This window comes from Trachemys scripta, chromosome 3, assembly GCF_013100865.1.
Source record: "Trachemys scripta elegans isolate TJP31775 chromosome 3, CAS_Tse_1.0, whole genome shotgun sequence".
Taxonomy (NCBI): domain Eukaryota; kingdom Metazoa; phylum Chordata; order Testudines; family Emydidae; genus Trachemys; species Trachemys scripta.
The window spans coordinates 163,036,065-163,050,123 of NC_048300.1; the positions used below are offsets into that span (position 1 = coordinate 163,036,065).

The 14,059-nt window shown below is 35.0% G+C and overlaps 1 protein-coding gene across 1 annotated transcript in view; it reads left to right on the forward strand.

Annotated features, from left to right (window-relative positions):
• The window catches only part of LOC117875514 (CUB and sushi domain-containing protein 1-like), a 1,845,931-nt gene extending 1,832,273 nt beyond the window's left edge, over positions 1 to 13,658 (forward strand). Inside the window, exons 64-66 of the mRNA XM_034766897.1 lie at positions 1,520 to 1,607; positions 6,343 to 6,475; positions 10,072 to 13,658. Of these exons, the coding sequence (XP_034622788.1) occupies positions 1,520 to 1,607; positions 6,343 to 6,475; positions 10,072 to 10,231 (381 nt within the window). The 3' untranslated portion in view covers positions 10,232 to 13,658. The remainder of the gene's footprint in view (positions 1 to 1,519; positions 1,608 to 6,342; positions 6,476 to 10,071) is intronic.
• The last annotated feature ends 401 nt before the right edge of the window (positions 13,659 to 14,059 follow it).

Here is a 14,059-nt window from a genome sequence, read left to right on the forward strand (position 1 = left end):
CCATATTTTTCTTTTTCTAAGAGAAATGTGTGTCCCTAGCCTCTGTTTTCCAGAAGCTGGGAATGAGTGACAGGGGATGGATCACTTGATAACTACCTCTTCTGTTCATTCCCTCTGAGACACCTGGCACTGGCCACTATCGGAAGAGAGGATACTGGGCTAGATGGACCTTTGGTCTGACCCAGTAGGGCCATTCTTATGTTCTTAAATGTATATACTGTTTCCATATTCTCTGAAATATTAACATCTCTTCTACACTGTAAAAAAAGGTTGATATACATATTTTCCTATGTTTGTGGTTTGTTTTAGAACAAATACATGAGGTTTTTTTCTTTTATTAACATCACTTTTTTATTGTTGTTCTATGGATAATTAAGTGTACTTTAATAATATGTTGAGGAGTGTTGTTGCCTTTAAGAATGCAAGAATGAAGTTATGAAGGTACAGAAATATAGGCTAATGGACTGTGTATGTGATGCAGTAATTGTCTTCCCTTATTCAGAAATAACACAGCTGTGACTCAGATTCACTAATGCCGATGTGTAGCTGTTATGCTGACATCTAGAGAGTTATTTTCTATATCTTATATTTGATTTCACTTATAAATTTCACCCACTTGTTGCAATACCCTGGCATTTTCTTTTGCTCCATACTCAGCAGTGACTAGAGCAGAGCAAATTATTTATTTTTATTTTGCTTCTGTGGCCAAACTAGAAAAATAATGTTTCAGGTAGACCTGAAATGGAAATTTTTTGTTTTACTCTCCAAAAGAAAATAATTTTGGGTCAAACAAAACTTTTTGTTTGACTGAAACCTTTTTATTTCCTGATTTTTTTATTGCATTTTATTTCTGTTCTGTTTTGCATTTTAAATAAATTTCAAAAGTAAACATCATTTTGAAATTACTTTTTCAATTAAAAAAAATTTCAGATGAAACTATTTGCTAAATTCAGTTTAAATTCACAAATCGTTTCAGTGGCCCAAAAGCTGCATTTTTTGACAAAAAGTTATTTATTTGAAAAATTTCATCTAGTTCTAGTGATAACTCATAAAGATTTGTCATTTTTACTTTAGGCAAATAGATAAAGTTTCTTCACTCTCTGTTATATTCTCTTGTCCTTTACAATATTTAGTATAGAAAGTACTCTGCATACCGAAAATGTAGCAATTTTCTAAATGCATATACTAATTTAGTTATCTAAGTCAAGTGGAAAGATAAACATTTAAGATTTTAAGAATTTCCATTGTATGCAAGACTCTTGTTCAAAATGAAAATGTCATTTTCAACTGTTATTTTTTAAAACCTTCATTAAGTTAATAGCTATGATTTTTTAACATTTATAGATTGAAGCATAAATGTTACCTTTACTTGTCAAAGGGCAAAAATGACTAAACTATGACTGACTCCAAATAATTAGAATGGATATACAGCCCAATTAGAATGGATATACAGCAAACCACAGAAGTGATTATTACTTATTTGTTTCAGACATCTTCTTCCTATTTTAATATCCTCTAGGTATCATCAGGGCTTGAAAGAGGTATGTTTACTTACCAAGGTGATATGCATGGAAAAGACTTCGGAAAATTTATGCTCCAAAGGCAAGGTAAGAATGCATTTATGGAACTACACTGTGTTTTATCTATTTGGGACTTTTAACAGTGAAGGCATCAAATGACTGTGCCAGCATCCTAATTGAAGAAAGCATATTTATTTTAGGGTATTACTACCATAAAACTTACAAATGGTCTAAACTACTTAATAATTTAGTTGAAATATATAATTAAAATTCTAATTGAACTATGTCATGTTACCATCTCATTTTTGATGCTATAGCAACCTAATGAGATGAACATAGGATGCTCCTATAAAGAACATCAGTGCAAATGTTCATGCAGTAATATATGATGATTATTTTGCTTTAAATGACTTTTTCAAAGTAGTGAGGCTGTCACATGTTGCTAAACCAATTTCTATTCAACCAAATAAATTACATAGTTCTGAGAGCTTAGCCCTTTGAATTTAAGAACAAAGTCAAACAGATTTTTAATATTATTCAGTATGTGTTTGCTTGTTTGTGTGCATGTGAATATGTGTTTAGGGTGGGATGCTATTTGGGTGTCTAAAATTCAGACTGATTCTTAGTCTGAAGTATATTGCAGCTGTAAATTTGAATGTGCTAGCAGCTGGTCAAAAACTAGGTATTCTCCCTCATAGAAATGCCTAATCAAATCCCACTGTAGACATGATGACCTTGTGACCCTGGAACAATTCTAAAGCTGTTTAAGTACCATTAGTATGTACATATACATCAACCCAGTGCTAAGGAGGCTGAAGCAAGCATCCCTGTCTGTGTGACATGTCCTTAGAAGGTGTACATTGCTATAGCTCCATTAGTTTCATGCCATTTGACACTATGCCATTTGACACCAACTGAGGATCTAACCCAATATCCCGTCACATTTTTCCAGAACTCCCCTATGTTTACTTGCTCTGTCTTTTCATCTGTGTGTGTCTATTTCTGTATGTGTGTGTGCTTGTGAGAGAGAGAGAGACCCTCTTCCCTGATTCTTACAGACATATTATGAAAGCAGAGCACCAGGACCTGTTTAGACATGCATCTTGTGTAGTAGCCTTTGATGTCTCATATACAGTAGAACCTCAGAGTTGTGGACACCTCGGGAATGGAGGTTGTTCGTAACTCTGAACAAGCTGTTATGGGATGCTCTTCAGGGCAGACTGCTTGGAACGGGGGCTTACAGCTCTGCAGTGGCTGTCTGGCAAGTTGGGGTGGGGACAGGCAGCTGGTTCTAGACCCTGGGCTACAAGGGTGATGAGTGAGGCACCCTGGGGCACCACAGTGTCAGTGGGCAGACAGTGCAGGCTTTGGACCTTCAAAACTGAGCTGCTCCTCCAGAGCGCAGCGTGCAGGCAGGAGCTCAGACTCTGGCTCCAGCAGCTTACACTCCAGACCAGGTTTCAGTAGCAGCTCAGGAAGATTCTTTCCCAGGCTCTTGCAAGCTTGTTCCCATCTCATGGAGGGGCAAGGAGAGGGGAAAACCATGTCACATAGAGTCCAGTTATCACATTTACTCATCTCTGGAACCGTAGGGGATTTTTGTTCCAAGAAGATTACCCTGAATCATTACTCATTGGAATTGCTTCTTTAAAACCTTCTATCATGGCAATTTCATGAGAAAAACTTCCCAATTACTAGTTTCCTGAAAATATTGCCTCACACAGCCACTGTGAGCCTTCCTTAGGATAGTGTAGCTTGTTCAGATTAGGAGGAGAGGAACTGAGGACAACTGTTAGAAGTGTATCTCGTGGCTGGTATCCATGAATCCATGGGAATATTGAATAAGTTTACACCCCAAGAGTAAAATTGTTTTAAAATGGTTCTAAGATTGAGAGACAAGGCTGCAAATTTTAAAGTATGGTTCTATAGAGGCAATATATTTGGATAACTCCATTTACTGTACGTAACCTCCCTTTCATATCAGCCAAATAATATTTCCAAATGAATTGAATATTGATGTTAACATCTATATAATGTTTAATAAAATAGTAATAATCTTACAGCTTGCCCATATTACTGAAGTATATTAATTAGTCTATGAAATAAGGTAGTTTCTGAATGATAAGGTATGCTTCTTTAATAGTGAAAAGAGACTTGAATTATCTTTTAACCTATCTATGGATTCTTTTTCTTTTTTTGTATTGCCATGTAGATATTTTCTGTTTTAAGTCTTGCTAGCAATCATCAGTATTTGCAGAAGATTGAGAAGCACAATGGGTTTTCTCATTTGTCATGATGATAACTCTGTCGGAAGAAGTACACACTTCACATCAGGATAGTTTTAATCACAACCAACTCTAAAGTCATTCATGATAAATAGAATAGACTATGTTGAGATAATGTTGAGTGACTTACATGAATAAAAATTGATAAAATTGGGAATTATAGAAAAGCCTCTTTCCTGGAAAGAAGACAGTATACATTTTTCCAAAGCCCAGTCTGAAACATAGGCAGCATCTCTCCTCATGATTAAAATGACATGTGGGTGAGAATTAAGCTTTCGTAATTACAAATGGTATTTCTGAGCCATCTAAAACATGAGATGGCATTTGTGACATTGATAGTGTGGGAGTCCACTGCAAGAGCACATAAACCAGTTTGTATTACTGATTTGAGAGTAGGTAATAGATCGTCCATAGTTAACATTTAAACATAAAACAGCCCCAGGCTGCTTTATTTTACTTTCACTGCTCATAGTTCTAAAAGGTCTTTCTGGCAGCTGGGGACTGCTGGTGTACACACACCCTTTCCTCCACCCCTCCTTTTTCACATTAGTGCTGGCAGTAAGGAGAGGTAGGAGACTTCCTTGGCAGCACCACACCAGGATTCCTCTAGGTTCTTCATTAGCAGTTAAACCACTCCTTTGCACTGCTAGAAGATCTGTCTATGACATTTCATTTGTAACCATTAACTTTTTCATGCTAATTGTCAAATTGGAATTAAAAAAGAATTTAAACTGGTTTATAGTCTCTTACAATTTGCTCCTGTTTTACTAGTGTCACTCATTACTTTGTCAGATTTTTTAGTAAAATGATGCTGTGAGCATTATCATGAAGCTGAAAAACACCAATTGTAAGTTGAAAACTTAGGCTAAAATTTGCAAACTTGCTCTACTGAGAGTGCAACAGGAGCTTTACAATGTCTACATAGTCTTGATAGGTAATTAAGACTTCCTTGGAACATTTACCGTATGTAGTGGCAATGCCCAACTCCAGGAGAGATTTCTCTGTTTTAGACTAGCAGTAAAAAATGTGCTAATGATCACATAATTTTAATTTAGTTTAAATCAACAAAAGCCCCAAAAATAAGACTCTAGCTTTAACTTACAATGATGACAATGTATTGAATCATAAGATCAACAAGTTAGCTAACATGTTCTCAGAGATATTGATGACAATGAGCACCATAGACCAAAGTGGATCCAAAGGATCATTTACAGCTCATTATATAGCTGTATAATTGTCATAATTACACACTTACACATACACACACTTCATTTTAAAGGCTCAGCATACATGTACAAAATGTTAATAATATATCCATGTAAATACACAAATGTTCCTCCCAGCAATCAAAATAGAGCAAATACTGGTGCATTGAAGACCAATAATTTTTACTTGCACATAGCAGCACTATGTTGAAGTTTGACTTCAATAAAGATACCTCAGATTAACACAAACCATGGTAAATAGTTTATTATCTTGAAAATAGTCTTCTCTTCACCATATCTTTGGAGAAGTTTATAAACTGCCAGAACTTGATGGAGAATTCAGATATTGAAAAATGTATAATTCCAGTATTTTTCACCTAAGAGGTGAGCCATGTCACCAGTCCAGCTGATCCATAGATTTCTGGGAGATTTTCCATGACTTCACTGGGAGTTGAATTGAGCCCTAAATTACACATAGTAGTAATAAATAAAATAGATAGTACAAAAAGTGTTAGAACACTAACAAAAGTACATTTCATAAAAATATCATCGTACCAAAGCAGCTTGTCTGATTCCCCTCTTTCCCTCTACATCCTTACTGCAAATACAGAACTTCAGGAAGAAAAGGTTTGTTTGTTCGTAAAGTTTAGGGGGCTGGAGTTGGTGTTCAAAAAATTGCTTGCAGCTGAAAGTGCTTTTTCATCCTCAGTTATGATCACTTTTCTTTTTCACTGTAAAAATGACTCTAAAATGATAATGATTCTGTCATAATTATATGTTATATAATTGTCCTTTCCATTTTTTTCATGTGAACCATCGAGTAGTACGTATATCTAACTTACCATTGCCTGTATTCTCCCTTCCTCCTTCCATTTTAGGGTTTGCCATATTCACTGATTATGATTTTTTTCAAATTAGATTGTAAAGTCTTTGGTGTGTTTCTATATATATAACCACCAAGATAATCCTGATGGTGGCCTTAGATCACTTCTGCAATATAAATAATAATCTTTTGTATTTACAAAGTTAGTAAGTGTATTATTGCAGTATCTTGTAAAATAATATCATATGATGAATATTTTTAAATCTTTCAAAAATTACTTGACTTGATAAAGGTTGCTTTCAAATCACTATCGATGGTTATTAATGAGAAATGCTTTAATGTAACATATTTTGAAATCTATTTCAAATTTAAATGCAAGTCCCAGCTCTACCCCACATACCTCAGCATAAAACACTTCATTCTTTATTACAGGAGAAAATAAATGAATTTTCACATATCGTATGGTGGAAAATTAGAGATTTTACCTCTTCTCTTTCCTTTATTTTCAGGTCCTTTAAGCACAGATGCAGATCATTCAAATCACTATTATGGCACAAACAGCAGTTCTGTTGCAGCTGCCATCCTGGTACCATTCTTTGCTCTAATATTATCAGGGTTTGCATTTTACCTCTACAAACACAGGTACTGTGAATGTCATATTTTCAATAACCTAACTAGGTTTTTATATTAATTTGAATGGGCAAATGTTCTGTTAACTGCAGAACATCATGGTAAAACTTTTTAATAATCTCATCTACTCTGAAATGACAAATATGTCTGCAATCTTCCACATAGGGGTTCAATACAGAGCAGTTCTTAATGGTGAACTCTTAGAGAAATGAATCATTGTGTTAAGGAGCAAAGAGCTGTAAACCTTCTTGGTTGGTTAGACTGAATCAGATTGAAATCTCATGTCAGATAATTTATTCATTCATTTTAGGACTTTATTAAATAGAATATATGATGCTTCTTTCAAAGTGCTTATGAGTATTAATTATAAAAGCTAGGAAATCCATAAATCCCCTGAGGGAACAGCCCATAATGAGACTACTTACAGTACCTGCTGAGTAAGCTTAGGAAAATTACTTCTAGAATTGGCATAGCTTCTGCTAATATGAAAATTATGCATGTTGAGTAGATAATGTGAACGTAAATCCATCTATTTTGTCAGAAATTTGGTTAAAAAACCCGCATATTTGCATCTAACATAATTTTGCTACTACAAATTGGGTAGTATTGGATTAGACCTTTCTGGAACAGAACATCTTTTTGTGACCAGCAGCAATACCATTCTGGCCTTCACCAGCATTACTTTCTTCTAGTAAAGCATTGTAAACAGTTGGTTTGCAAACCAACAATCTTCAAAATGGTATTTACCATACGTTTTTTCTTCATTTTCATTTCATCATGATATTTCATAATCGCAAGAATGCACAGTGAAGTCCATCACTGACCTATGCCATAGTTTCATAACACTGTTGTCCCCCTAACTCAGAATTAGATGGTATGGCAAGAAATTGCTAAGGGGTTTGGAGTTGTGGACTCCAGTGAAAATGTTATAGATCCTGGAGTTTAACCGTGTATTTGACTGAAAAGACTGTTTAAGGAGAACACTTAGATCTCCAGTCAAGAATCTACTTCTGGGAGAAATTGTGCTGCCCTCAGAGTCTTCATTCCCAGTCATATCCAGTTCCACAACGTGAAAATCTGTTGTACAGTGTCAAGGAACCCACAGGAGATCATCTTGGAAGCTGGAAAGTGAAAGGCAAGAGCTGCCAGACTATGAATCGATTGTTAGGTAGGGGGATCTGAGCATTAAACTAAATTCAGCAGAACTGTACTAGACTTACAGCAAAAAGGTCTTATTGGAGACTAGTTTAAGGAGTTTTGTTATGTGTTATATGAACACTGGAGGCTAAAGAATTGAGATTTTTCCTTTCTACTTAGTCAAAAAATTTAATGAGAGTGTTTAAACTTGGTCTTCAGGAGAATAGCTGTATTTATATTGTTTATGCAGCCCTGTCTGTTCGTATCAAATACAAATAAATGAATGAAAATGTTACTTGTTAACTTGATATCTGACTGACCATTTTTCCTTTTCTGTATTTTCTACATATGCTATTCCAATAAACCAAGAGTTTTAGACAGATTTTCAGTGTCAGTTTCAGAATCTACGAAATTGATTATTGACACACAGGTCCATAGGAAAACAAAAGAATATCCATTGACATCTCAGTATTAGAAAGGCTTCTTAGAGGCACAGCACTGAGCTCTCAGCTGGGGGAGAGAAATGAAGGTCGCTTTAAACTCACAGCCCAGGGGGAGTGTAGCTTTAAGGATGCTAGGCTGCTTGAGGGATTGGAGAGATAGCCAGTGCAATCAGAGGGGTAGCCGTGTTAGTCTGAATCTGTGAAAAGCAACAGAGGGTCCTGTGGCACCTTTAAGACTAACAGAAGTATTGGAGCATAAGCTTTCATGGGTGAATGCCCACTTCATCAGACGCAAGTAATGGAAATTTCCAGAGGCAGGTATAAATCAGTATGGAGATAACGAGGTTAGTTCAATCAGGGAGGGTGAGGTGCTCTGCTAGCAGTTGAGGTGTGAACACCAAGGGAGGAGAAACACCAAGTTTCTGTCTCTAAATGGAAAGAAAATAGTACTTTACAAATTGCAGAATTATGTTCAGGTTATCAATGTGGAAGAGTTGAGAACTTTAAAACAAAAAATAATCTGGATAGATGATCTCTTAATTACTATCTACAATTAAATCATTTACAAAAAGTTTATGGTTCCACTCTGCCTTTGCCAACAGTTTCATTCTTAGATATTTTTCTTAATATTTATTAAAACCAAACCTCTACATTGTACAATTCCTGATTGATTTTTCTTCCCCAATTCAGACAGCATTGCAACTGAAGTGAAAGAGGTTTGGGAGCTACCTACAAAACTTTTTAAAGATATTTTTAGATACCTATTTTTAGATACCTCATAAGTGCTGAGGGATGCAAAGTTAAAATTAATTCACTATAGTATGGCATCATCTGTATTGCACATCTACGGGCTGTGCAATTAATTTATTTGGTTTTAGTGTTGGTTTAATACTTTCTTGAATAAAAGTGTAACATCTTTAAAGATTTATAATTTTTTTTACATTATGATGTGTAAGTAAATGGTATCCACAAAAGAGAACTGGGTCTCAAAGGACAATTCATCTTTATGATAACTGCTGTCATATCAAATTCTGTGAATATTGGCCAACTTGGTTGTCCAAAGTTGGGCACATAAATCCATAGTAAAGCAGCTAAATAAGTGGCCTTGTTGCCTGTGGGACATGTTAGTACCAAGGTTTTATTGAACAGTAGGCCTCTTATTTACATGTCTAAATATGGAGTTGGATGCCTAACTTTAGGAGCCCAGTCTGAAAATGTTTATCTAATATTTTTCAATCAATTTAACAAAAATCTCCTCCATCTTTCCATACTCTCTTTCTCAATTCTCTGCTCTACTCATTAATTTTCCTATAGAATATATGGATTATCCACTTTCCTTCCCAGTTCTGGTGCCCAGACTAAGATGGTGGTAGGGAAAAAAAATGAAACCCTCCTGCTTCAGAGATCCAGGGAAATTGGCTAATTAAATGTGCTCCTGTGATTCTGATACTAAAATCCTGTAAAAAATATCACAGTAACTTTAGAATAATTGTACAAAAAGTTTATTTTACTAAAGTTGAACTAAGTGCTTAAATTCTGCAGAGGAATAAGAAGTTTTTTCTCCCCCATTCTGCTTATGGCAGTTGTAGGGCTGTACGAGTCTTAAAATGAAGATGTCAATAGAATATATTAAGTACTAGTACTGATGATTTTTCATCCCTTCCCTATTCCATCTCTCTCTTCTGTTTTGGCTGTCATTATTGGCATTGAAAACAGACTATAAAGTTATCATGCTACAGATAGATTTTGCTAGAGAAAATGTATACGTATGTTTGGCCTACATTGTTTCTGTTCTTTTTAGTGTCAGCTCACTCCTAGAAATTTTTCTTCTCATCATACTTCAATACTTCTTATACATAGTTCCCATAGTTGCTAATATTTTGTGAGGTGAGCTTCCTCTATCACCATTAGGAATTGTTGCAAAACTAGTATGGATCACCTGCAATAATTACAAAAACTTGCAGTAGTTATGAAATTTTATTTTTAATTTTTATTGATTATGTTTATTTTTTCTTTCTCTTTTTTCAGAACAAGACCAAAAGTACAGTACAATGGATATGCTGGTCATGAAAACAGTAATGGACAGGCTTCATTTGAAAATCCCATGTATGACACAAACTTAAAGCCCACAGAGGCAAAGGCTGTGAGGTTTGACACGACTCTAAACACAGTTTGTACAGTGGTATAGCCTTCAGTGCCCAATATGACTGATTCATAGCCATACCTCTTATGGACAAGCAGTAATTCCTTTGGTGCCATATACCAGTTTTCCTTCTTCTCTTGGCTTTGCTGCTGTAATCTTTAACATCTTCTGTTGGCATACATGCAGCTAAATTTTCTGGTAAAATGTGACAGTCTTCTGGGGATCAGAAAAAGAATATTTTTTCGTCTTAAAAGTGGATTAAAATGCCTGGCTGCATCGGCTTCAGATTAAGGCACACTCTAAGGAAGACTGTCAAGTCATGCCTATTTGTTATATTTAATGCCTCAGACTTTCATATTTGTATGTGGCTGGATGCCTTTCAATGCAATCTTCTGGGCACTTGGATAAATCCTTTGGGTACTGTGACAAATGATAGCACCACAGATTATCCCCAAGAATAGGAACATTCTGAAGAAAAAAGCTTTCTTGAAGGAAAAGACAACCTTCGTCAAGGTTGCACACACCTACAAATGCTTTACCATTGAAATCTTGTTACAATTAAAGCAACCTACGGTACATCTCAGATGTTCATACATAGGGCGGTTTGCAAATTTCCCAGTCACCTGTTGTATTGCAAAATGTTAATGCACAATTTTTTGCACTAGTGTGTTATGAATGACTGAGTAAGATACTGGTAAAAAAACATACAGGGTTTATATACACAATCCATTGTATATAAATATTCACTCACTCTTGGACAAGCAAAACATTCCATAGTAAGTTGACTTTGTGTGGTAGAGTATGACCCCCATACTTTAAAAAAGATTAAAACACTTGTGCTATGGAAGAGAATTTAATTTTGTTCTTTTTCATTTTCTAAATTTCTCTGTAGACATCAGTACAAATCACTGGAGACTTCCAGCCAGAAAGACCCAATTTCTAGTAAATCTTCATTTCCAATAATATTTTCTTCCAAAATCAGTCATTATTGTCAGTATCATACAATTTAACAGCAGGGGGGTTAGCAGCTATTGCTGCTTGCCATGTACAAATGTGAATAGTAATTTATTTTAGATAGCTCATAAAGCCCGTGAGCTTGCGCTCACAATACAGTCTTCCCTTTTGCATTTTTTCCATTTTTTCTTATGATATGACATCATTTTCTGATGTTACACTGAACTAAAACACATTACAGTAGCATATGTAAACCCAATGCAAATTGTCTATAACAAGCTATCATTAATTTTCTACGCAGAACAAAAGAGAAATATTCAGCTGTCTTTGCTGTTTCTTTATTTTTTTTTTATTTTTTTTAAACACACTGATTGCTTTTGTACTCATACAGTTTGACAGAGAAATTTTGAGATTTGTAAGTATGAATTGTTGAGAGTAATGCAGCTAATGTTTGTTTAGGACTATTGGTAATTTTTTTAGGAAACAAATATATTAATGATTAGATTGATTGAAATATTCCTTGAAAATTGTCAAATTGCAGGGAATAATTAAAAACAAATGATATTTCATCAGACATATTGAGCTCAAAAACTTTGAGTTGTTTTGTACTTCAGTTCTAAAAAAAATCTATTTTTAAATTCTGAAATCCAAATTTATCATTCATGATTATAAAAAATGTTTCTGAATTCAATGTGGGGAGAGTCTGGCTATTCAACATAACACCAAAAAGAAGTGTTAACCCAACTGATGATTTCTCAGCTAATGCTGTAGCACAGAAGAAATTTCAAAAGTAATTCTTGATCAGTTTAAAGAATGCTACATCTTTTAGATGGCAAATACCAGCAATACTATAAAGTATCCTAGGGCCTCCAGCAGTTATTTTCTTCACATGAGTAAGAAAATACCAAGATCATTTAATAAATAATCCTTTTCAGACCGTTCCCTCTTCATTTTTGTTGGTGGTAGTTTTGCATATGAATTTATATTTGTGTGTCACATCCCAGAGATCTGCACATTTTCTGAAAAAGACCAAAAATGATCAGATCAAAATCTGTCTCCATTTCCTCCCATTTCTGCCGCATTGCACAGGAATTTACTTAGTTGAGAGAGAGCCTCCCGCAGCATAATGGGTCAGGTCATTAGCAGCTAAACTGAGATCCCATCTGTGGATTCAGAAACCTAAGATTTTTGTCAGCTTTTGAAAATTTTGTACTACTGTCTTGGGAGGTGTTTTGTGGTGGCAATGACAGGAAAAATCCCAAACTTGAGTAATTCAAAAGAGATTAAAATGCTAACTAAATAGCCTGTTTTGACTCTGTCTAATCCTAACTTTCTGTCCTGCTGGCCAGTGATCTATGTACATTGAGGATCACGGGGAAAGGAGGAGGGATTCATAAAAGAAAACAGAGGTATCAGAATGAATTATTTTACATTTCATTTTATAGAGTCCTGTTCCTGCTAATCCTTTCTCAGGTGATTAGCTCTAAAGGGGTATGTAAGGACTGCTTGCCTGAGTAAACAGATTCTGGATCGGACCATTGTTATGGGACATTATGAGCTTCAGCATGCTGACCTAATGCAGTCAAAACACCCTTTGAGAGTAATTGGGACTGTGTTCTGTACAGGAACTTCAGGGTTGGGCCCAGATAAAAAACGATCTCATTTTGTTCTCAGTTCAGTGTGTAACCCTCTGTGGTCCCTCCTTTTCTATTATATGTTCATTGCACTGATTGGGTTAGATCTCTGACTCCTGCAGTTATGTGATGGAGGGTTGTGTGTATGCGCAATTTTACATGGTGCTTCATCAAACTGAATCTTTTACAAAGTTGTGGAGCGGTCAAATAATGGCAGTGAGGAAATCTGCTTTCTGAGGTAACTGCAAAAGACTCTTCCCCAAGGTTGACCAGACCCATACAATGGGCAAAGAATACATGCTATAATTTAAAAACAAAAACAAAACAGGTTATGTGCTTCAAAGCTGTTTAAAACTGCTGCTTGTATCACACATCTTGCCTTTCTCCAGGCTAGCTGCAATAATTTTTTTTCTTGTGTAAAATATTTTGTAAACAAAAAAAAAGCTGTTATGGGAGGGGGTAATTGGGGGGAGGTTGGGGAAGAATGCCGGCATTATGATCAAGTCAATCTAATTTTCATTCCCAGTATTCCATTCTGCCATTTCACTACATGCTGCTGTGACATGAAGTAGGTGCAAAAGAACTTTTTGTACAGAGATATATTTTTTATGAAGAATTTGTAAAATTATTAAATATGCTGTACTTTTTTGATTAATGTAGGTAAATTGTTAAAATAAATGTTTTTACAATACAAAAGAAAAAAAATGTAATTTTCCCAATAATGTAAAATGTACCATCTCTAGCTAATTTTCAGTTCTGATCCTATTACACATGTATTAATATTAAAGTGGCCTGTTAAAATACACAGTATTCTTTTTTTGACAAAAACAAATAAATATTATAAAAATATTGTAATATAGCCTGTGCAATGACACCTATCTTGAAAGCAAAATCAAAGTTCTAATTAAATATTTAATTTTAGATTTCCATCTTGTATGACCTATTCTTATAATTTTTGTTTTTTCTTACTTGCACATATATATTTTAAATCTCAGGTTTGGATTTTCCATTAAGATAGATTACTAGGTGGACACTTCTTCTTGGCATTTTTAATAAGTTCAAGAGTGATAATAGGTCATGTCAGATACTGGGTAAAATTTTCAGAAGTGCTTAAGTGACCTAGGTACTAAATCTCATTTTCAACTGTGATTTAACTACTGAGTCCCAGAGTTTTAAAGGTATTTAAGCATTGATCCACTCAGCATTGTAGCACCTACCTGATTTAAGAGCCTATGTCTCATTTTCAAAAGTGACTTAGGCACAGAGGATCCTAAGTCCCAGTGAC